The 22,047-nt window shown below is 45.8% G+C and overlaps 1 protein-coding gene across 1 annotated transcript in view; it reads left to right on the top strand.

Annotated features, from left to right (window-relative positions):
• The first annotated feature begins 921 nt into the window (after positions 1-921).
• The window catches only part of USF2 (upstream transcription factor 2, c-fos interacting), a 67,561-nt gene continuing 46,435 nt past the window's right edge, over positions 922-22,047 (top strand). The window contains exon 1 of the mRNA XM_082274091.1: positions 922-1,314. Coding sequence (XP_082130217.1) covers positions 1,274-1,314 — 41 coding nt within the window. The 5' untranslated portion in view covers positions 922-1,273. The remainder of the gene's footprint in view (positions 1,315-22,047) is intronic.

Raw genomic sequence — 22,047 nt, 5'->3', positions numbered from 1 at the left:
CAAATTTACACTGTTATACAAGCTGTACACTCACTACTTTACATTGTAGCAAAGTGTCATTTCTTCAGTGTTGTCACATGAAAAGATAAAGGGGTGTACTTACTTTCGCCAGATCCTGTCTGTGATCAGAACTTCCCATGACAGCTCCCATCTGACCATTGCTGACCTTCTGCACCGTCACGTGACGCTGAGCTGACAGCTCCGGGCCCCGCCCCGCAATCTGCCAGTGGGTGGGCGTGGCCCGTCTGGCGATGACGTCTGTCTTTGTTCTGTGGCTGCGCGCGACCACTTTATTTTTTTTTTTTATTTTTGGCGCGCCCCTTGTGCACGCGCTCCAAGTCATTATAAACATGAAATAGAATGTTTAACCAAAAATAAATAAAATGTGCGGCTCCATTAAAAAAAAAAAAACAGCCCGACCGCTCACTTTTGGCGGTAGATATTTTGTGCGCAGAGCCCGCCCGCATCCAATCTTAAGACCGGTATGCTGCGGTTTATATAAACGCAGTTTTAATGACAAGAAGCTCGTTGGATGTTATAAAAAGCTTGAGGTCATCTGCTGTCACCCAAGCAGGTAAAACGCCACAGCTAAGTAAACATAGTGTGCCCGCCCGCGTAGCCATGGTACCATAGAAAACAAAGCTCTACTTTTTGGTTCTAGGGCCCGTCCGCATTCATATTACTGAAGTCTTCTGTCGCTTCAAACTTTAGAACATCAGGAAAACCCGCGTAGTGTGACCCCTTGTCAGATTCCATGAGATATTTAGAAGGAATAAAGTCGGGTTTGTAGCACACAATGTGTGCAAAAGGACGGAATGAGAAAAGATTCGCCCGTCCGCCTTTGGTTGTGTCCCACGAGAATGAGCGATGACAGTGTGTGTGTCCGGGGCCCGCCCGCCTCCTATTTCCTCAGCTCCTCAGGCCCGCCCGCTCTGCTCTCGGCGCTGCGCTTGCCAAACCCTCCCGCTGTGGTGTGTGTCGGGCCCGCCCGCTCGCTCCTCTCCGTCCCAGGCGCGCTCCCGGTGCTCGGTGCGGTGTGAGCTGTGTGTGAGGTGCCTCTTCTTCTCCCCGCCTCCCTCCTCACGTGTCCCGGCGGCGGTGCAGGAGAGGCAGGGAAGGGATCTCCTCACATGACCCGTGTGTTTGTCCCCGTGATCAGATCCGCCGGGCCTCCCGCCTCCTCCTCCTCCTCCCCGGGCCGCCCCGGGCACCCCCAACACCGCCCGACCCACCCCGCCCGGGGGGTCCCCCCCCAACCCCACACCGGATACACATGGACATGCTGGACCAGAGCCTCGACTCCGCCACCGCCAGGTGAGACCCGGGGACAGGAGGGGGGGACACTGCTACAGGCCGGGGATGAGGCCTACACTGTCTACTATACTATGGGGGGAGGGGGTCAGGACTCCCCCACATACACTGTGTACTCCTATCTATATACACCTACCATATACACTGTACTATCTATATACTACTATATACACTGTGTACTCCTATCTATATACACCTACTATATACACTGTACTATCTGTATACACCTACTATATACACTGTGTACTATCTATATACTACTATATACACTGTACTATCTATATACACCTACTACTATATATATATATATATATACACCTACTATATACACTGTGTACTATCTATATACACCTACTACTATATATACACTGTGTACTCCTATGTATATATACACCTACTATATACTCATCACTGTGTACTATGTGTATACACCTACTATATTTACACTGTGTACTATCTATATACACCTACTATATACTCCTCACTATATATATATATATATACCTACTACTACATATACACTGTACTATCTGTATACCTACTACTATATACTCATCACTGTGTGTGTGTATGTATATATATATATATATATATATACACACACCTACTACTATATACACACTGTGTACTATGTATATACACACACTACTAGATACTCCTCACTGTGTGTGTGTATATATATATACCTACTACTATATACTCATCACTGTATATATGTATGTGCATATATATATATATATATATATATACACATACATACACACACACACACCTACTACTATATACTCCTCACTGTGTATATATACACTGACCCCCCCCCACACACACATTGTGTAGTGTACTATGTGTGTATACATCTCTATAGTACTGACACCTCACTCTGTATGTGTGTGTGTGTATATATATACACTATATAGTATACACTGACACTCCCCCCCCTGTACTATGCGTGTGTGTGTGTGTATATATATATATATATATATACCTACTACTATATACTCCTCAGTGTGTGAGAGAATACACCTCTATACTACACTGTATACACTGACCCCAACCAGGACCCCCTGGTATATGTGTGTGTGTGTGTATTTTATATATATATATATATATATACACACACATTGTTTTCCTTTTCTGCTATACTACACAGTATACACTGACCCCACAACACCTCACTACAAGACTGTCTACATTGTATGTGTGTGTGTGTATATGTGTATATATATATATATATATATATATATATCTCCTATACTACTGACACCTCACTGTGTGTATATGTGTGTATATATATATATATATATATATATATATACTCCGCTATACTATACAGTACACACTGACCCCCGTGTACTATGTGTGTGTGTATATATAGCTACTCCTCTATACTCATTGTGTGTATATATAGATCTTTATACTATATACTGACCCCATCCAGGACTGTATACATTTACTTTACTGTATACTCTGTATATACTACAGGACTTTACTACTATATACACCTCTACTGTACTGTGTACACTGTACACGCTACACAACTACACTATATATACATACTGTATACATACCTCTACTAAGTACAATGTGTATACTACATGGCTAGACTGTATACAATGTATATAGTACAGTCCTGTAGTATATATAGCTATGTATAGTGTGTGTGTATATATAACAGGATTGGGCTGTATACAATGTATATACACATATACTGGATAGAATGTACAGTATATACTGTATCCTACAGGACTATATACATCTATACTGTACACAATGACTAGGTTGATCCCCATTGCACCTGAGTGTGTATGAGCACTACATGGCTGTATACTATGTATATACTACTGGACTAAATACAGTGTATATCCTGACACCCTCATAGTGTATACACACAGATCATACAATGTATATAGTGACCCCCCTCATAGTACAATGCCTTGCGAAAGTATTCGGCCCCCTTGAACTTTGCGACCTTTTGCCACATTTCAGGCTTCAAACATAAAGATATAAAACTGTAATTTTTTGTGAAGAATCAACAACAAGTGGGACACAATCATGAAGTGGAATGAAATTTATTGGATATTTCAAACTTTTTTAACAAATAAAAAAACGGAAAAATTGGGCGTGCAAAACTATTCAGCCCCTTTACTTTCAGTGCAGCAAACTCTCTCCAGAAGTTCAGTGAGGATCTCTGAATGATCCAATGTTGACCTAAATGACTAATGATGATAAATAGAATCCACCTGTATGTAATCAAGTCTCTGTATAAATGCACCTGCACTGTGATAGTCTCAGAGGTCCATGTAAAGCACAGAGAGCATCATGAAGAACAAGGAACACACCAGGCAGGTCCGAGATACTGTTGTGGAGAAGTTTAAAGCCGGATTTGGATACAAAAAGATTTCCCAAGCTTTAAACATCCCAAGGAGCACTGTGCAAGCGATAATATTGAAATGGAAGGAGTATCAGACCACTGCAAATCTACGAAGACCTGGCCGTCCCTCTAAACTTTCAGCTCATACAAGGAGAAGACTGATCAGAGAAGCAGCCAAGAGGCCCATGATCACTCTGGATGAACTGCAGAGATCTACAGCTGAGGTGGGAGACTCTGTCCATAGGACAACAATCAGTCGTATATACTGCACAAATCTGGCCTTTATGGAAGAGTGGCAAGAAGAAAGCCATTTCTTAAAGATATCCATAAAAAGTGTCATTTAAAGTTTGCCACAAGCCACCTGGGAGACACACCAAACATGTGGAAGAAGGGGCTCTGGTCAGATGAAACCAAAATCGAACTTTTTGGCAACAATGCAAAACGTTATGTTTGGCGTAAAAGCAACACAGCTCATCACCCTGAACACACCATCCCCACTGTCACACATGGTGGTGGCGGCATCATGGTTTGGGCCTGCTTTTCTTCAGCAGGGACAGGGAAAATGGGTAAAATTGATGGGAAGATGGATGGAGCCAAATACAGGACCATTCTGGAAGAAAACCTGATGGAGTCTGCAAAAGACCTGAGACTGGGACGGAGATTTGTCTTCCAACAAGACAATGATCCAAAACATAAAGCAAAATCTACAATGGAATGGTTCACAAATAAACATATCCAGGTGTTAGAATGGCCAAGTCAAAGTCCAGACCTGAATCCAATCAAGAATCTGTGGAAAGAACTGAAAACTGCAGTTCACAAACGCTCTCCATCCAACCTCACTGAGCTCGAGCTGTTTTGCAAGGAGGAATGGGCAAAAATTTTCAGTCTCTCGATGTGCAAAACTGATAGAGACATACCCCAAGCGACTTACAGCTGTAATCGCAGCAAAAGGTGGCGCTACAAAGTATTAACTTAAGGGGGCTGAATAATTTTGCACGCCCAATTTTTCCGTTTTTTATTTGTTAAAAAAGTTTGAAATATCCAATAAATTTCATGATTGTGTCCCACTTGTTGTTGATTCTTCACAAAAAATTACAGTTTTATATCTTTATGTTTGAAGCCTGAAATGTGGCAAAAGGTTGCAAAGTTCAAGGGGGCCGAATACTTTCACAAGGCACTGTATGTGTGTGTGTGTGTATGTATATATTATTACTATCATTATAGATGAGGATAAATATATAGGCACTGTATATAGTGACATCCTCATAGTGTATACACACAGATCATACAGTAAGGAGATGTCATGGTTCGGTGTGTACTACCAGCCATGTCTATCAGACACAAGTCCTGTAGTGGATATTTCTACAAATGACGGTGGACTTTAGGATTTTAGGGGAATTACTGATGGTGGAGATTATAACATAAAATCCTCGTCCCCTGCTGCCATACAGACAGCTTACTGCATCCATTCCTGCTGATGGCAGAACATTACCACCATAATGTAGTTGAGGTAAAGAGATATTTACTAATATTCAGTCTGCGGAATTATAAACAGAGTTGATTTGTTTATTTTCTCACACACGTTTATAAATGAAAGCTAAAACCCTCATTGGTTGTCACAGGTGAGCTATGCACATTTTCTTTTTTTGGTTTGTTGTACTTTGAAACGTTATTGTACTGATTTATGCCCCTTGCACATGGGACTGCCCAGGAGCAGTGCGTTCCTGCCCGGCGTATTAAAGTGGAGTTCCAGCCACAAAATCGACATCGATTTTGTGGCCATCCGCTTGCTTTTCTTCACCTGAAAAGGAAATGGATAGTTAGGATTTTTTTTTTTTTTTCTTACCTTGTAATTGTAGAAAAATATACTCCCCTTTCTTCCACTTCCTCCCTCTGTGGGCGCGGCCCGCGCCGTCACTTCCTGCTTGCATTGACTCCTGGGAGCTGAACGTCATCGCTCCCAGGAATCAATGCGACGCCATTGGCCCCGCTCGTCCCTTCCGGTGCGACGCTGCATTCCCTGCTAAACAGCTTCTCGGCATGCCCAGAAGCTGTGGAGGAATGCGGCGCCGCACCGGAAGTGACGAGCGGGGCCGGTGCAGGCGCATTCTGGGAGAAGAAGACACAGAAGAGGACGGCTCCGCGCCGGCTTCAGCTGCCCACAACAGAGATGGCAACGCTGGAGAAGAAATTTGAAGTGAGTATTTCTTCTTGCAGGTAAGTGCGAACCGGGACAGATCAGAGACTAGCCATTGTGGAATGTACTAGCCCTGACTGTCCTGGGGTTATGTTCATTTTTTTTTTTTTTTTTTTTTTTTTTTTTTTTTTTGTGGTCGGAACTCCGCTTTAATAAGCTCAGCATAGATTGGTGCAGCTTATGAAGTCTATAGCAGGCTGTGCTGGACAGGGCTGAGTGCTGTGCAGAGTGGGGCTGGTGTTTGGGGCCCTGTGCTTGCAAGGGCTAAGGTGGACCTTTTGTCTCCGAACACACAGAGCCCTAAACATGCGATCCATTTTGTAAAGTGTTCAGCTGCAGGCTACCATGGACTTGGACAGGCTGCCTGTGGCACTGCACCCATCTCTGCTGAGCACACTAATACGCCTGCAGGGACTCGCTGCTCCTTATTTCTGCCTGTGCACAACCGGTAGATGGCCAGTGTGCAAAAAACCTTCCAAGTGATATTAAGGCCCCTTTCACACTAGTGCGACTTGTCCCGCGTTTTTTGGACCGCAAAATCGCATGACAAGTCGTTTTCCATTATTTTCAATGAGCCCCATTCATATCAGTGCGTTTTTGAAGTCGCACCGACTTCAAAGTATTTCCTGCACTACTTTGGCACGATTTTAATGCGTTTTGAGGTATATAGCCCTGAGCCATTGCTCAAAATCGCGGTAAAATCGCGTCACATAAGTGTGAAAGGGGCCTTAAGGCTTTTTTTTATTTATTTACTTATTTTCTTTTATAACAAACTAGTGATCGACCAATATCATTTTTTTTTAATGCTGATACCGATATTTTGGTCATCGGGTATCGGCTGATATTTTCGGACATGTAAAAAATTATTTTTTTTCCCAGGTACACTTGTGGAGGGATCTGGGGGTCTAGAAGACCCCCAAACCCCTCCTCGGCACTGAAAAGCATTCAAAAAGCCAAGTTTGGTTGTTTTGAATGCTGTTGGTTTTTTTAATTTGGCGCCGAGTACCCAGAAGTGATGTCATGACATCACTTCCGGGTTTTTTACATGCACACCCAAACGGATACGGCTTTGATCGGGTCTTCGGCGGCCGTGCAGGAAGGATGCCCTGGTCTGGCCACGGGAGGGGGGCCACGGGAGGGGGGGGGACGTCCTCTCCTGCTCCTTGTAATGACAGCCGAGCGGCTTCTCAGCACATCAGTTGTCATTACAAGACAGCCGACCGTCGCTATGGATGCCGGTACCGGGGTGATGCCTCTAGCTGCAGGGATCACTCCGGTACAGCACTTTCCCAAAATATTGGCAATATCGGTAACCTCCAGGGGCTGATTCCGATATATTGGGGAAAGTGCATATCGGCCCCCGATATATCGGTGGTACGATATTCGGTTGATCCCTATAAAAAACATGTTATCTTACCTGCTCTGTGCAGTAATTTTGCACAGAGCAGCCCCAATCCTCCTCTTCTCGGGTCCCCCACCGGTGCTCTTGGTCCCTCCCTCCTGTCAAGTGCCCCCACAGCAAGCAGCTTGCAATAGGGGCACCCAAGCAGGCTTATTCCTGAGCCACAGCTCTGCATGTTAATTCACACACAAAGCAATGGCTCGGCTCTCGGCTCATTGGCTCACTGGCTGTGATTGTGTCAGCCAAGTAGAGTCCCTAGCTGAGGTTTTCGGCTGCTGCATACAAAAGCTTTTTTACCTTCATGCATAAAACACATGATGATGGAAAAAAAAAACTTGAGCTATTAGAACCACTTTAAATAGAAAGTTAGTTTCTTGGCTTTAATCTGGGTTCACACTTGGGCTGAATTTAGACTTGTGGTTCGGCATGGTAAAAAATGCGCGGTTGAGCCACATCTTTCGGTGCCTTTCTTTTGCTGCAATGGCAGCGGTGATGGATGTTTACATGCCGTGGTCATGATGCTTCGCACCCACCACAAAAACTTCCAACTTGTCACGACCGCCTGCTAAGTGCAACCCATTCAAGCAAATGATGTGCCCGCAGATGCCCCCCAAAGCACGCAGTGGCAAGTTTTTTTGCAAAAATTGGTTAAAACAAACAATAAGGATGCATCATATTGCATCCTCAGCACCTGTCAGTTGCCTCTGAAAAGCATTGTGAACATTGATCACTCTTTAGAGGAGTAGAGGATTTAGATACATGTCTAAATCTAGCCTTAGAGTGCAGTAATGCACGCAAATGTGGGTGGTGTGTGTCCTGGTGCAACCCTTTTGTACCCTAGCAGCCCTTATGTGGGGCAAACTTACCAGAAAGCTGAGAATTGCTCATTTGAACATACGAGAGAACACCCACTGTACTGAACCCCCAGGATCAGCAGATATTGTGTAAATGTGTTGGTCATGTTTATTTTTCCTGCAATCTTGGGTGTACTTTGTGTACCGTATATACTCGAGTATAAGCCGAGTTTTTCAGCACATTTTTTTGTGCTGAAAACGTCCCCCTCGGCTTATACTCGAGTCAAGAAAAAAAAAAAAAGTTCCCGGCCGCTCCGACGTGCTTGAGTTTTAAAAATGGCGCCGCCGGGCGCATACATGTCATTGCGCACGCGCTGCCGCCGCTCGTGTAATTTCGGCTATTCCCGGCGCCGCTCGGGAGAGGCCGGGAATAGCCGAAAGTATACGAGCGGCGGCGGCGCGTGCGCAATGACATGTCGGGGCCGGGCGGCGCCATTTTTAAAACGAAGGCGCCTCTGGAACAGGTAAGGGAAACTGCTGCACTACCTGCCATTCTGCAGGGCTGCGGGTATACTACAAGGGATGCAGTGCTGCGGGCATGGTCCACCTGTACCATGCCCACAGCACTGCATCTCCTGTAGTATGCCCACAACCCCGGATCCTCTTGTACCATGCCAGTCACCCTGCATTATCCTGCACCATGCCAGTACCCTGCATTCTACTGTACCATGCTAGTACCCTGCATTCACCTGCACCATGCCAGTACCCTGCATTCTCCTGCACCATGCCAGTACCCTGCATTCTCCTGCACCATGCCAGTACACTGCATTCTCCTGTACCCTGCCAGCCACCCTGCATTCTCCTGCACCATCCCAGTCACCCTGCATTCTCCTGTACCATGCCAGTCACCCTGCATTCTCTTGTACCATGCCAGTCACCCTGCATTCTCCTGTACCATGCCAGTACCCTGCATTCTCCTGTACCATGCCCGCCGCCCTGCATTCTCCTGCACCATGCCAGCCAACCTGCATTCTCCTGCACCATGCCAGCCACCCTGCATTCTCCTGCACCATGCCAGCCACCCTGCATTCTCCTGCACCATGCCAGTCACCCTGCATTCTCTTGTACCATGCCATTCACCCTGCATTCTCCTGTACCATGCCAGTACCCTGCATTCTCCTGTACCATGCCCGCCGCCCTGCATTCTCCTGCACCATGCCAGCCAACCTGCATTCTCCTGCACCATGCCAGCCACCCTGCATTCTCCTGCACCATGCCAGCCACCCTGCATTCTCCTGCACCATGCCAGTCACCCTGCATTCTCTTGTACCATGCCATTCACCCTGCATTCTCCTGTACCATGCCAGTACCCTGCATTCTCCTGTACCATGCCCGCCGCCCTGCATTCTCCTGCACCATGCCCGCCGCCCTGCATTCTCACCCTAGGCTTATACTCGAGTCAATCATTTTTCCCATCTTTTTGTGGTAAAAGTAGGGGCCTCGGCTTATACTCGGGTCGGCTTATACTCGAGTATATACGGTATTTCTTCCAGATCTGTGCAGTAATCCAGTGTGAGACATTGCCTTCCTGTAATAAAGACCGCTCACTGCTACTAGAATAGCATCAAAAAGTTAATTTATTTTAGCAATTTAAAAAATAAAATTCATATATTTTATATAGATGTGATACACAGAGTGATATATTTCAAGCATTTCTTTCTTTTAACCACTTTACCACCGGAGGATTTTGCTGTCTTCCGTCCAGGCCACTTTTTGCGATTCGGCACTGTGCGACTTTTAACGGACAATTGCGCGGACATGCGACGCCGTACCCAAACGAAATTTACGTCCTTTTTTTCCCACAAACAGAGCTTTCTTTTGGTGGTATTTGATCACCTGTGCGATTTTTACTTTTTGCGCTATAAACAAAAAAAGAGCGTTTATTTTGAAAAAATAACAATATTTTTAACATTTTTTTATATGAAATTCCCCCAAAAAAATGTAAAAATCAAATTTTTTTTATATTTTTGGCCAATTTATTTTCTGCTACCTATGTTTGGTAAAAAAAAATCACAATAAGCGTATTTTGATTGGTTTGCGCAAAAGTTATTGCGTTTACTAACTACGGGAAAGATTTGTCATTTTTGGTGTTTTTTTTTTTTAACGCGTAATGGCGGTGATCTGCGATTTTTTTTTTTTTTTTTTTTTTTTTTGCGGGACTGCGACATTGCGGCGGACAGACCGGACCCTTGACTGACATTTTTGACACTTTTGGGGGTACCAGCGACATTACTACAGTAATCAGTGCTATACATATGCACTGTTACTGTAAAAATGACACTGGCAGTGAAGGGGTTAATTTTATTGGAGAGGGAGGGGTTAATGTATGCCTGGTGCTTACTGACGTGTGGGGGGGGGGGGAGGTGACAGAAGGACAGATCGGATGTTCAGCTATGCTGAACACTCCGATTTGTCAGTCCCTGTCACTTAGGAGATCCGCCCGCTCTGTTTACACAAGCGGGCGGATCTCCTCACTCGATTCCCCGACGATCGGGGCAGAGCAGTGGCGATCGCCGCCGCTCCTCCCCTGGCCTGACTCCCGCTGTGAATGAAAACAGCGGGAGCGCCGCCTACAGGAGGAGGAGTCTAGCGACGTAAGTCTACGTCGCTGGACGGGAACGAGCCACTTTGCCGCAGTACGCTCCATGTGAGCGGTCGGCAAGTGGTTAATTTTGATTGTCTTACAGCTAGTGACACCCCAAAATTCAGTATCTCAGAAAATTGGAATATTACATAAGACCAATTAAGAAAATAATTTTTAATACAGAAATGTTGGCTTATTGAAAAGTATGTCCATGTACAGTATAGGATGCACTCCGTACTTGGTCGGGGCTCCTTTTGCATGAATTACTGCATCAATGCGGCGCAGCATGGAGGCGATCAGCCTGTGGCACTGCTGAGGTGTTATGGAAGCCCAGGGTGCTTTGATAGCGGCCTTCAGCTCCTCTGCATTGTTGGTTCTGGTGTCTCTCATCTTCCTTTTTTATTGGTCTTATGTAATATTCTAATTTTCTGAGATACAGTAATCCCCCGCTCCATCGCGGTTCAGTTTTTGCGGTCCCGGTAATTCGCGGGTTTTTTTTGTAATGTTATTTTACTATATAAATCATTAAAAATGAAATATTTTTGTGTTTTCCATAGCTCTTGCTCTTCTCTTAGTATCTTTTTATGTGTTTAAATGAGTTTCTATTGTTTTAAAAGTGTGTTTAAAGACCTTAAAATGCTTTTACAAGTACAGTGACAGTAAAAAAACCATGCCTACAATGCATTTTAATAGGGTTTTTCTATTTCGCGGAATTTCACTTTTCGCGGCTGGGTCCGGAACGTAACCCCCGCAATGGAGGGGGGTTTACTGTACTGAATTCTGGGGTATCGCTGGCTGTAAGCCATAATCATCAAAATGAAAAGAAAGAAAAATGCTTGAAATCTATCACTCTGTGTGTAACGCATCTATAGAAAATGAGTTTCACTTTTTGAATTGAATTACTGAAATTAACTTTTTGATAATATTTAAATGTTATAAGATGTACCTGTATATGATAAATGATTGCCCATTTTTATTTATTTATTTTTTGCATGCTCGTCTCATGTCGTAAATTAAGAATTTACTAAAGTTACGAAAATTCTCGTGCGACAAAATGAAAAATTTTGATGTGATGTAATGCAGGGCTTGGAATCTAGGAGCCAGTTAAAAAAAATTAGGAGCCTTTTTTTTTGGCGCATGCCGAATGGCCGGTTTCTGTCGAACCGGCTGCCATACACACGGACCGGATGGCAGCCAGTTTTTAATGTACCGGCTGATGTTGCCCGGCAGTCGGCCCGTGCCTACTTGGCTTGATGGTGTAGTGGGCAGTGGCTCATTAGGGAAGGACAGTGCAGCAAGATGGAGGCGATAGGAGATCCAGTGATCCAGTAACTCATGCCCATGCCCTTTCACACGTGCACCTCTGCTAAGCGGAATCCACTTGCTCAGCGGAGATTTCTCCGCTAATCCCCGCTGCGCAGGTGGATGACAGATCTTGTCCACTCCGCTATGCAGAGCGAACATGGACACAGTCCTGCTCTCCTCTATGGGGCAGTCGGATGAAAATGGACTGATTGTCCATTTAAGTCTGATGCCATCTGATTCGATCCATCGGAGGGATGGAAGGTAGGACCCCACCATCCGTCTGTTTTTGGCCGACCGGATCGGATGGCGGTGGTTGTCAGCAGATATCCCCCACTCCATAGAGGAGACTGGAGGGTCTGATCAGGTCTGCCTGGAAAACTGACAGGTGGACCTGATCAGACAGCCCGTTTTGAAAGGAGCCTTCAGCTGTGTGGCATGACAGGGAGAGAATAAAAAAAATAATAAATGAATTTTAATGGAAAAAAAAAGTAAAACAAAAAAAACTATTTCCATCTTTGTGGGGTTTTATATGGAAATGAGACTGTTCTGACCAGCTGCCCCACACTCCCTGTCCACTCACCAGTAACGAGAGGGCGCCAGATCAAGCCCTCAACATCTTTAACCTCTTCTCAGGGGGAAACCCTCAGCGCCGGCCAAGGACTGCTTGTTGCAGCCCTGGCCACCACAAGAGGGCGCCAGTTCCCCGATGTAAGCGTCTCCCTACAGCAGGCCGCAAAGCTGCGGCCTCAATTACCAACCGGCGCGACATCTTAGTCCACGCACCCGCGGGCGGGGACCACATGGGAACAATCCCAACCTGCAAAAACTGATTTCAGGGAGGTGGCACCCTGTGCCCCCCACCAATTAACACAACTAGACGATGATCAAATGAAATGCAATCAGTATACAGAGGTTTACTTCTTCTGGGAGATATTAAATGAACACTCTAACCACCATGACCACTTCAGTGATTTGAAGTGGTGATGGTGGTAGGAGTCAGAAACACTGCCCATGCTGGGATATTTACAATTATGTGCTGGGGGCTAGTTGCACCCCTAGTATATGTGACTTACTGCTGGCGGGTACATCTGTGGGTACTGCTGGTGGGAAATGCTGGCCTGTACTGCTGTGGATACTTCTGGTGGGAAATGCTGGCTGGTGCTGCTGGCGGGAAATGCTGTGGATACTTCTGGTGGGAAATGCTGGCTGGTGCTGCTGGTGGGAAATGCTGTGAGTACTGCTGGCGGGAAATGCTGGCCTGTACTGCTGTGGATACTTCTGGTGGGAAATGTTGGCTGGTGCTGCTGGCGGGAAATGCTGTGGATACTTCTGGTGGGAAATGCTGGCGGGAAATGCTGTGGGTACTGCTGGCTGGAAATGCTGGCCTGTACTGCTGTGGATACTTCTGGTGGGAAATGCTGGCTGGTGCTGCAGGCGGGAAATGCTGTGGATACTTCTGGCGGGAAATGCTGTGGATACTTCTGGCGGGAAATGCTGGCTGGTGCTGCTGGCGGGAAATGCTGTGGGTACTGCTGGCGGGAAATGCTGGCTGGTACTGCTGTGGGTACTGCTGGCGGGAAATGCTGGCCTGTACTGCTGTGGATACTTCTGGTGGGAAATGCTGGCAGGTGCTGCTGGCGGGAAATGCTGTGGGTACTGCTGGCGGGAAATGCTGGCTGGTACCGCTGGCAGGAAATGCTGGCCTGTACTGCTGTGGGTACTTCTGGCGGGAAATGCTAGCTGGTGCTGCTGTGGGTACTGCTGGCTGGTACTGCTGGGGGGAAATGCTGGCCTGTACTGCTGTGGGTACCTCTGGCGGGAAATGCTGGCTGTGGGTAATGCTGGCTGGTGCTGCTGTGGGTACTGCTGGCTGGTGCTGCTGGCGGGAAATGCTGGCCTGTACTGCTGTGGGTACCTCTGGCGGGAAATGCTGGCTGTGGGTAATGCAGGCTGGTGCTGCTGTGGGTAATGCTGGCTGGTGCTGCTGTGGGTAATGCTGGCGGAAAATGCTGGCCTGTACTGCTGTGGGTACTTCTGGCGGGAAATGCTGGCAGGTGCTGCTGTGGGAAATGCTGGTGGGAAATGCTGGTGGATACTTCTGTGGGTACTGCTAGCGGGAAATGCTGGCTGGTGCATCTGTGGGTACTGCTGTCGGGTACTGCTGTGGGTACTGCTGGCGGAGAGTGTGAGAAGCAGCGCTGGAGGAAGCATGCAGAGCCGATGCTTTCTGTATCTCTCGGTCTCCTCACAGGCTGAGTGCATTTGATATCACTCTGCCTGTGACAGGACGGAGTCAGAACTATACAGGAAGCATCGGCCCTGTTCTGACAGCTGACAAAGGCATCCAGGATATCGTGCGGCACTTGTGAGTGTCAGGGAGACTCCTGCACCTCGTGGGAGACTTGGGCTGTCTGGAACAAGATACCTGTCGCAGTGTAACCAGGACGTCAGGCCGCTAATTCTAGTCGCCAATGCGACCTGGCGCCTGGGGTTTGTCGAGCCCTGATGGTAATGTGTTTGTATCTTATTTGTATTTTCGAACGACAACTGTACTGATAAAACAAAATAATTTGTTCTGCTATCGTACTAGAAAAAATTTCGTGCTTGTCTCTTCGGATAATATCAGATGAACTGTCGTGATCGGCTCTCAAAAGCTGTGTACTAACGATCAGATTATTGTACGATCGCTTCGGAAGCTGTGCGACTTTCTGATCATGTGTATGCGCCATACGGCCTCACACACACACACAGGCGTTTAGGTCCATATACTGGGAATGGGCCATTGGTTCATGCTTCTCTAAGGTCCCTTTCACACGGGCGATCCGATCCGCATGTTAGTTTTTCAGGCGGACCTATCAGATGCTCCATGCATCCCTATGGGGAAGTGGGTGTCACCCGCTGCTATCTGATTCCGATCCTGTCCGTGAAATCCGGACGGATGGAAACCTTTTTTTCCATCCGTCTGGAGGATCGGATTGGATGAGAACGGACAGGTTCCCATAGAGGACAGCAGCGATCCGACAGTTCTGTCTCTGCACAAAGAGCGGAGACAGAGCTGTCATCCACCTACTCAGCGGGGATTGGCGGATTGATCCCCCGCTGTGCAGAATGGACTCCGTCGGGCGGTGCGCCCGTGTGAAAGGGGCCTTACAAGCAGGTGCTGCATGCAGGCAGTCCTAGTCATATCTATGAGGATGCTGCAGCTGCTCGTCCTAATGTGACACGTGTGCGTGCCTTCAGTGCTGCTCACTTGTTTTGTGGATTACATGGAGTCAGAGGGAACTCCTAGCCTGACCTGCACCTTCAGTGCAACACACCAAATGGGGGACGTAGATGCCGGAGCAGAAACCCAAAAGTCAGTATAGGGTCACCTGCACACCTGTCACATCAGGACGATTGTCTGTGCAGCTGCTGCATCCTCATAGATATGAATGGGCAGGCTAGTGACATGTAAACCAATGGCCTGTTCAGTGCCTCAGCACCCATAGGACACCAGTCTCCCATTTCTGCATGTTTACTCTTGCTGCCTTGTTGTGGAAGGCGCTGTGGGTTAGGTGGCAGTCACATGATGTTTGTTCTGCATGCAGCAATCGTTTGTTTACATAACTTCAAACTTCATATTAAACACTCTCAGAAGATGTGACACTTCACTTTCCTTTTCATCCTCAGGACATCACTTCCCATTTCTGGGTCTATTTACTGTCACATGTGACTCTCACAGCTGGTATTGTTTTTTTTCTGTTGGCCTGATTCTGGATTTTAGTGTTTTAGCTGATAGTCTTTATCATGTGAGTGCGCCGCTCTCCGCTCTGCCTTCTTCTGCTTTGTAATTCTCAGATAAATGGGTCATTCAGCCGCATAGGATGCTCTGTTCCAGGATGAGTTGCAGTTTGGATGCATTTTCAGAAGACTTCATATTTTCTGAATACAATTTTTATTTATTTTTTTATTCCAAACTCGTTTATTTTAATTTGCAAGTGAAAAGAATACAAGGTTTGGTAAAAACACTAAACCCCAACGTAAACAGATGCATATTGAACAATACAGAGTATTTAAACAGGAATACAGTATTTTGAATACAAATTTTTATTTATTTTTTCTAAGTAGGGAGGGGGTATCAATTAGACCGCACGTAACAAAATTTAAAATTAAATTATGGTATATGTTAAAGCGGTATTAACCATTGATAGGGACCTTAGATTGTACGCTGCTTGAGGGCAGGGACTGATGTGAATGTACAATTTATATGTAAAGCACTGCGTAAATTGACAGCGCTATATAAGAACCTGAAATAATAATTGACAATTGCACGGTCATTCAACACTGTACCCATATGAAATGTTTATCATTTTTGTTGAGACAGAGCTTTCTTTTGGCGGTATTTAACCACTTCTGGATCGGAAGGATTTGCCCCCTTAATGACCAGGCCATTTGCGATTCGGCACTGCATTACTTTAACGGACAGTTGCGTGGTCCCCAAATAAAATTGATGTCCCCCCCCCCCCCCCCAAACAGAGCTTTCTTTTGGTGGTATTTGATCACCTGTGCGATTTTATTTTTATTTTTTTGATAGAGCTAAAAAAAAAATAATAATGACACTGGCAGGGAACCAGTTAACCTAGGGGTGATCAAAGGGTTAAGTATGAGCTCTTTTTTTTTTTTTTTTTTTTTTTTATTATTTGCGTTATAAACAAAAAAGAGTGACCATTTTGAAAAAAAAAAAAAAAACAATATTGTTCACATTCTGCTATAGGACATTCCCCAAAAAAAAAAAGAATTTAAAAATCAACATTTTTTAACATTTTAGGCCAATTTGTTTTCTGCTACATATTTTTGGTAAAAAAAAAATCACAATAAGCGTTTTTTGATTGGTTTGCGCAAAAGTTATCGCGTCTCCTAACTATGGGAAAGATCTTTAATTTTTATTTGTTTGTTTTTTTTTTTTTTTTTTAGGCTACATTCACACCATGAGCGTAGCGTTTTCGTGCATTTTTTTACCGCAAATTTTCAGGTGTTTTTTGTGCAGGCGTTTTTAGATTGAATAGAGACCAATGGAAAACGCTTGTAATCTGCCCAAAAAGAAGCTCATGTACTTTTTTTGAGCGTTGGGCATTTTGCTCACAGCGTCAAAACGCTCAGATGTGAACAGGGGCCATTGAAATGAATAGGATTTGTCTTGTTGGGCGTTTTGAGAGCTGATCCTAGAGCAGAAAAACTCCCCAAAACGCCTACATGTGAACGGAGCCTAACTAGTAATGGCGGCGATCTGCGATATTTTTTATTTATTTTTTTTTTTTTTTTCGTGGGACTGCGACATTGCAGCGGACAGATCGGACCCCTAACTGACATTTTTTACACTTTTAGGGGTACCAGTGACATTACTACAGTAATCAGTGCTATAAATATGCACTGTTACTGTAATAATTACACTGGCAGGGAAGGGGTTAACCCTGTGGGTGATCAAGGGGTTAAATGTGTGCCTAGGGGGAGTGATTCTAACTGTATGGGGGTTGGGCTTCTGAAATGACCATAGAGACATGTGATCCTATATAGCAGGATCACATAGGCTGTATGACCATTGCAGGGAGAAGGACGGTCAGCTGTGTTTACAACAGCCGACCATCCTTCTCTCTCAGCGGGGAGCGATAGCGGGTGTCAGGCGGCAATCGGAGCTGCCTGCCTGCTTTATCGGCTTCCCCACTGATGTGTGGGGGCCGGAGTGCACTGCCGGCGGCGCGTACTCGCCCCCTATACTCCCGTGTGCGAGCACCGTACATGTATGGCGATTTTGCCTGGGAGCTGCTGCCTGCCGCAGTACATCTGCGGCGGGTGGTCATAAACAGGTGAAGTGGTTAATGCATAGAATGCATTAAATTTAAAAAAAACCTTCTGCCCTTAAAATCGCTTTAAATATTTCCCAGGCACCCACACACAGTACAATGTAGCTACAATGCTGGCTGCTTACACAGAGCTTTCCTTTCAATCTCAACAGCTGAACTGAGCGATGAGAGCGCAGAAGATGGTGCAAGGCGTTGTGTTCTGCAATAACCCGAATCTGTTACTTTGTGTGGCATAGGCAAAGCTCAGTTTTTTACTTTTAAAGAGAGCCTGGCATGAGCTGGAATGTGCCCACTCATACCTTTCTTTGACAATACTTTATGAAGTTGTTTCAGATCACTTTTGTTTTGTTTTTTCCTATAGAATAAGAATGAATTAATATTTCAATGCAAATTTGCACCCACACATTGCCGCCATTTGCGTTCTTTCAAGAAAAGCGAAGGTATAAAGCCCCTTAAAAGACACCAGACCGAATGTGGCAACACTTGGAATCTTATTCAGCTCTGAGCGAGTGAGAAATCCTTTTATAAAAGACTTTGTAATAGTATAAGAAATAATCCTATTTGTAATGGTATTCACTGGCCGCAGTTGGAGGCGGCTCCCCCAGTCACATCGCTCCAACAATGAGTCCTGTTTGCTGGCTCTGTACTTTGGTAAATTCCGTCACTGGATTGTTGGTGTAAAGCTTCCATTGTGTTCCTTGGTAACCGGTGGCAGGGAAGACTTTAACTGTAAAGTAATGAACTGATTGCTGTGTCATTCGTTATACAGAAGAACTTCACCCGCATTATTTGCATATTAGCTGATCGATCGCATGATACCGGTGTCATTTCAGAAAACAGTGGCTTGTTATAGGGAGGGGCAATGTTCACGGGGCTTCTATGCTTTTTACAGTCAAACACAAGGAAGAATACTTGGTGACCTAACCACTTGCTTCCTAAACCTATTCTGACACTTGTCACATACAGTATCTGACAAAAGTGAGTACACCCCTCACATTTTTGTATTTTTTTTATTGTATCATTTCATGTGACAACACTGAGGCCCCGTTCACATTGCCGCGATCCGACTTCCCCAGGCGCCCTCCGAGGTCGCGGTGCGAGCAGCGCGCCGCGGCCGCCACGGACTTCATAACATTGAAGTCTATGGCGGTTGCCCCGAAGAAGCTCCGGACCCTTTTTCTAAGTCGGAGCGACTTGTGTCGCTCCTATTAGAACGGGTCCACAGCTTCCCTATGGAAGGCCACCTACGGCGACCTGTGAGGCGACCAGGTCGCCTCACAGGTCGCCTTAGTGTGAACGGGGACTGAAGAAATGACACTTTGCTACAATGTAAAGTAGTGAGTGTACAGCTTGCATAACAGTGTAAATTTGCTGTCCCCTCAAAATAACTCAACACACAGCCATTAATGTCTAAACCGCTGGCAACAAAAGTGAGTACACCTCTAAGTGAAAAATGTAAAAATCGGGCCCAAAGTGTCAATATTTTGTGTGGCCGCCATTATTTTCCAGCACTGCCTTAACCCTCTTGGGCATGGAGTTCACCGGAGCTTCACAGGTTGTCACTGGAGTCCTCTTCCACTCCTCCATGATGACATCACAGAGCTGGTGGATGTTAGAGACCTTGCGCTCCTCCACCTTCCATTTGAGGATGCCCCACAGATGCTCAGTAGGGTTTAGGTCTGGAGACATGCTTGACCAGTCCATCACCTTTACCCTCAGCTCCTTTAGCAAGGCAGTGGTCGTCTTGGAGGTGTGTTTGAGGTCGTTATCATGTTGGAATACTGCCCTGCGGCCCAGTCCCTGAAGGGAGGGGATCATGCTCTGCTTCAATATGTCACAGTACATGTTGGCATTCATGGTTCCCTCAGTGAACTGTAGCTCCCCAGTGCCGGCAGCACTCATACATCCCCAGACCATGACACTCCCACCACCATGCTTGACTGTAGGCAAGACACACTTGTCTTTGTTCTCCTCACCTGGTTGCTGCCACTCACGCTTGACACCATCTGAACCAAATAAGTTTATCTTGGTCTCCTCAGACCACAGGACATGGTTCCAGTAATCCATGTCCTTAGTCTGCTTGTCTTCAGCAAACTGTTTGCAGACTTTCTTGTGCATCATCTTTAGAAGAGGCTTCCTTCTGGGACAACAGCCATGCAGACCAATTTGATACAGTGTGCGGCGTATGGTCTGAGCACTGACAGGCTGACCCCCCACCCCTTCAACCTCTGTAGCAACGTTGGCAGTACTCCTACATCTATTTCCCCAAGACAATCTCTGGATATGACGCTGAGCACGTACACTCAACTTCTTTGGTCGACCATGGCGAGGCCTGTTTTGAGTGGAACCTGTCCTGGTAAACCACTGTATGGTCTTGACCACCGTGCTGCAGCTCAGTTTCAGGATCTTGGCAATCTTCTTATAGCCTAGGCCATCTTTATGTAGAGCAACAATTCTTTTTTTTCAGATCCTCAGACAGTTCTTTGCCATGAGGTGCCATGAGGTGCCATGTTGCATTTCCAGTGACCAGTATGAGAGAGTGAGAGCGATAACACCAAATTTAACACACCTGCTCCTCCTTATAACACTAATGAGTCACATGACACCGGGGAGGGAAAATGGCTAATTGGGCCCAATTTGGACATTTTCACTTAGGGGTGTACTCACCGTGTGTTGAGTTATTTTGAGGGGACAGCAAATGTACACTGTTATACAAGCTGTACACTCACTACTTTACATTGTAGCAAAGTGTAATTTCTTCAGTGTTGTCACATGAAAAGATATAATAAAATATTTACAAAAATGTGAGGGGTGTACATATATATAGGATCCTGCACTTCCAGGTAGCGGCTGGGAATAATTATACACAGCGGGAGCCGCAGACTCGATGTCTGCTTGCACCTGCTGATCATTTAGTACACAGGCAGAATCACAAGCCACTCTCTGCACAGTTGTGTTTGCAGTGTTGTATGCGGCGCGTTTAGCGTCAAGGCCCATCCACCAAGAAACTGAATATTTGCATACTGTCACCGTGAAGGGGTTTAATGCATAAAAACAACAATATTAGGCCCCTTTCACACGATTGGACTGATCGGGTTTGCCTGTCCATTTTTTCAGGTGGACCCGATTGTGCCACCCATTGACCTCTAAGGGGAGGAGGATTCTGCTGACACCCGGCTGGCATCCGATCTGACAAGATCAGCTGAATACATTCGCCATCCGTCCAGCGGGTTGAATCGGATGAAAACAGACGCGCTCTTTGTTTTTTAACCAATCTCCCCATAGAGGAGAGCAGGACTTTGACAGGTCCATCCCTGCATAGTGAGTGGAGACGGACCTGTCATCCGTCTGCTCAGCGGGGATCAGCGGAGCGATCCCCACTAAGCAAGCAGAGTCCTTCAGAATGGATCCGCCCCAATACCCAATTGTTTGTTAAATCTAAATGATGATTTTATGCTGTGTAGTAAATAGATACCTGACATGTCACGCTTTAAAATTGCACACACTTACAGAACAGAGCCAAACTGCTTAAAAATCTCCATAGGCGATCCTTTATAAGTCTTTAAAGGTCTTGTGCTAGAATTATTGCTCTTGCAGTATTATTTGTGGTGATACCTCGCTTGTGGTATGAACGCATTTTATGCGACCTGTGTGTGCGACCTATGTATGCATTCGCCCTTGTGCTCTAGCACTTAAAACATTTTTTTTATTATTGTTTTTTATTTTTACCCTGTCTTTAGTTTTTTATTTAGTTCTTATCAACTTTATTGCTATCATAAAGGACAGACAACATCCCCTGTGATGGCATGGGCAGTGATGGGTACTCTTTACTGAAAGATCTGGGGTCTGTTAGGCCCCAAATCTCCCATCTGCCCTTAAAAGCAGCGGATCAGACCAAGATCGAAGATCATTAGACCAAATCCTGAAGTGGCAAAATACTTGTCTCCAGTTTCTTAGACCATAGAGATGATCAGTGATGTTTTGGCAGTCCTCTGTCATCGCTATGGTAAGCCGGCGGAAACGCTGGCTTCAGCCCTGGGCTCCCCTGTAGGATGGGAGAGCCCGCGCAGGTGGAGGGGGGAGATGGGGGACCTCCTTCCTGCCACATGTAAAAGCAATCCAGCGGCTTTTTAGCCGCTAGGATTGCTTTTACATTCTAGAGAACCGCCAGCTGAAAAATACC

The sequence above is a fragment of the Pelophylax lessonae genome, assembly GCF_965119305.1.
Source record: "Pelophylax lessonae genome assembly, chromosome: 12".
Lineage (NCBI taxonomy): Eukaryota > Metazoa > Chordata > Amphibia > Anura > Ranidae > Pelophylax > Pelophylax lessonae.
Note: the sequence above shows the minus strand (reverse complement) of the source record. Positions and strands in the feature narration are given on the sequence as shown.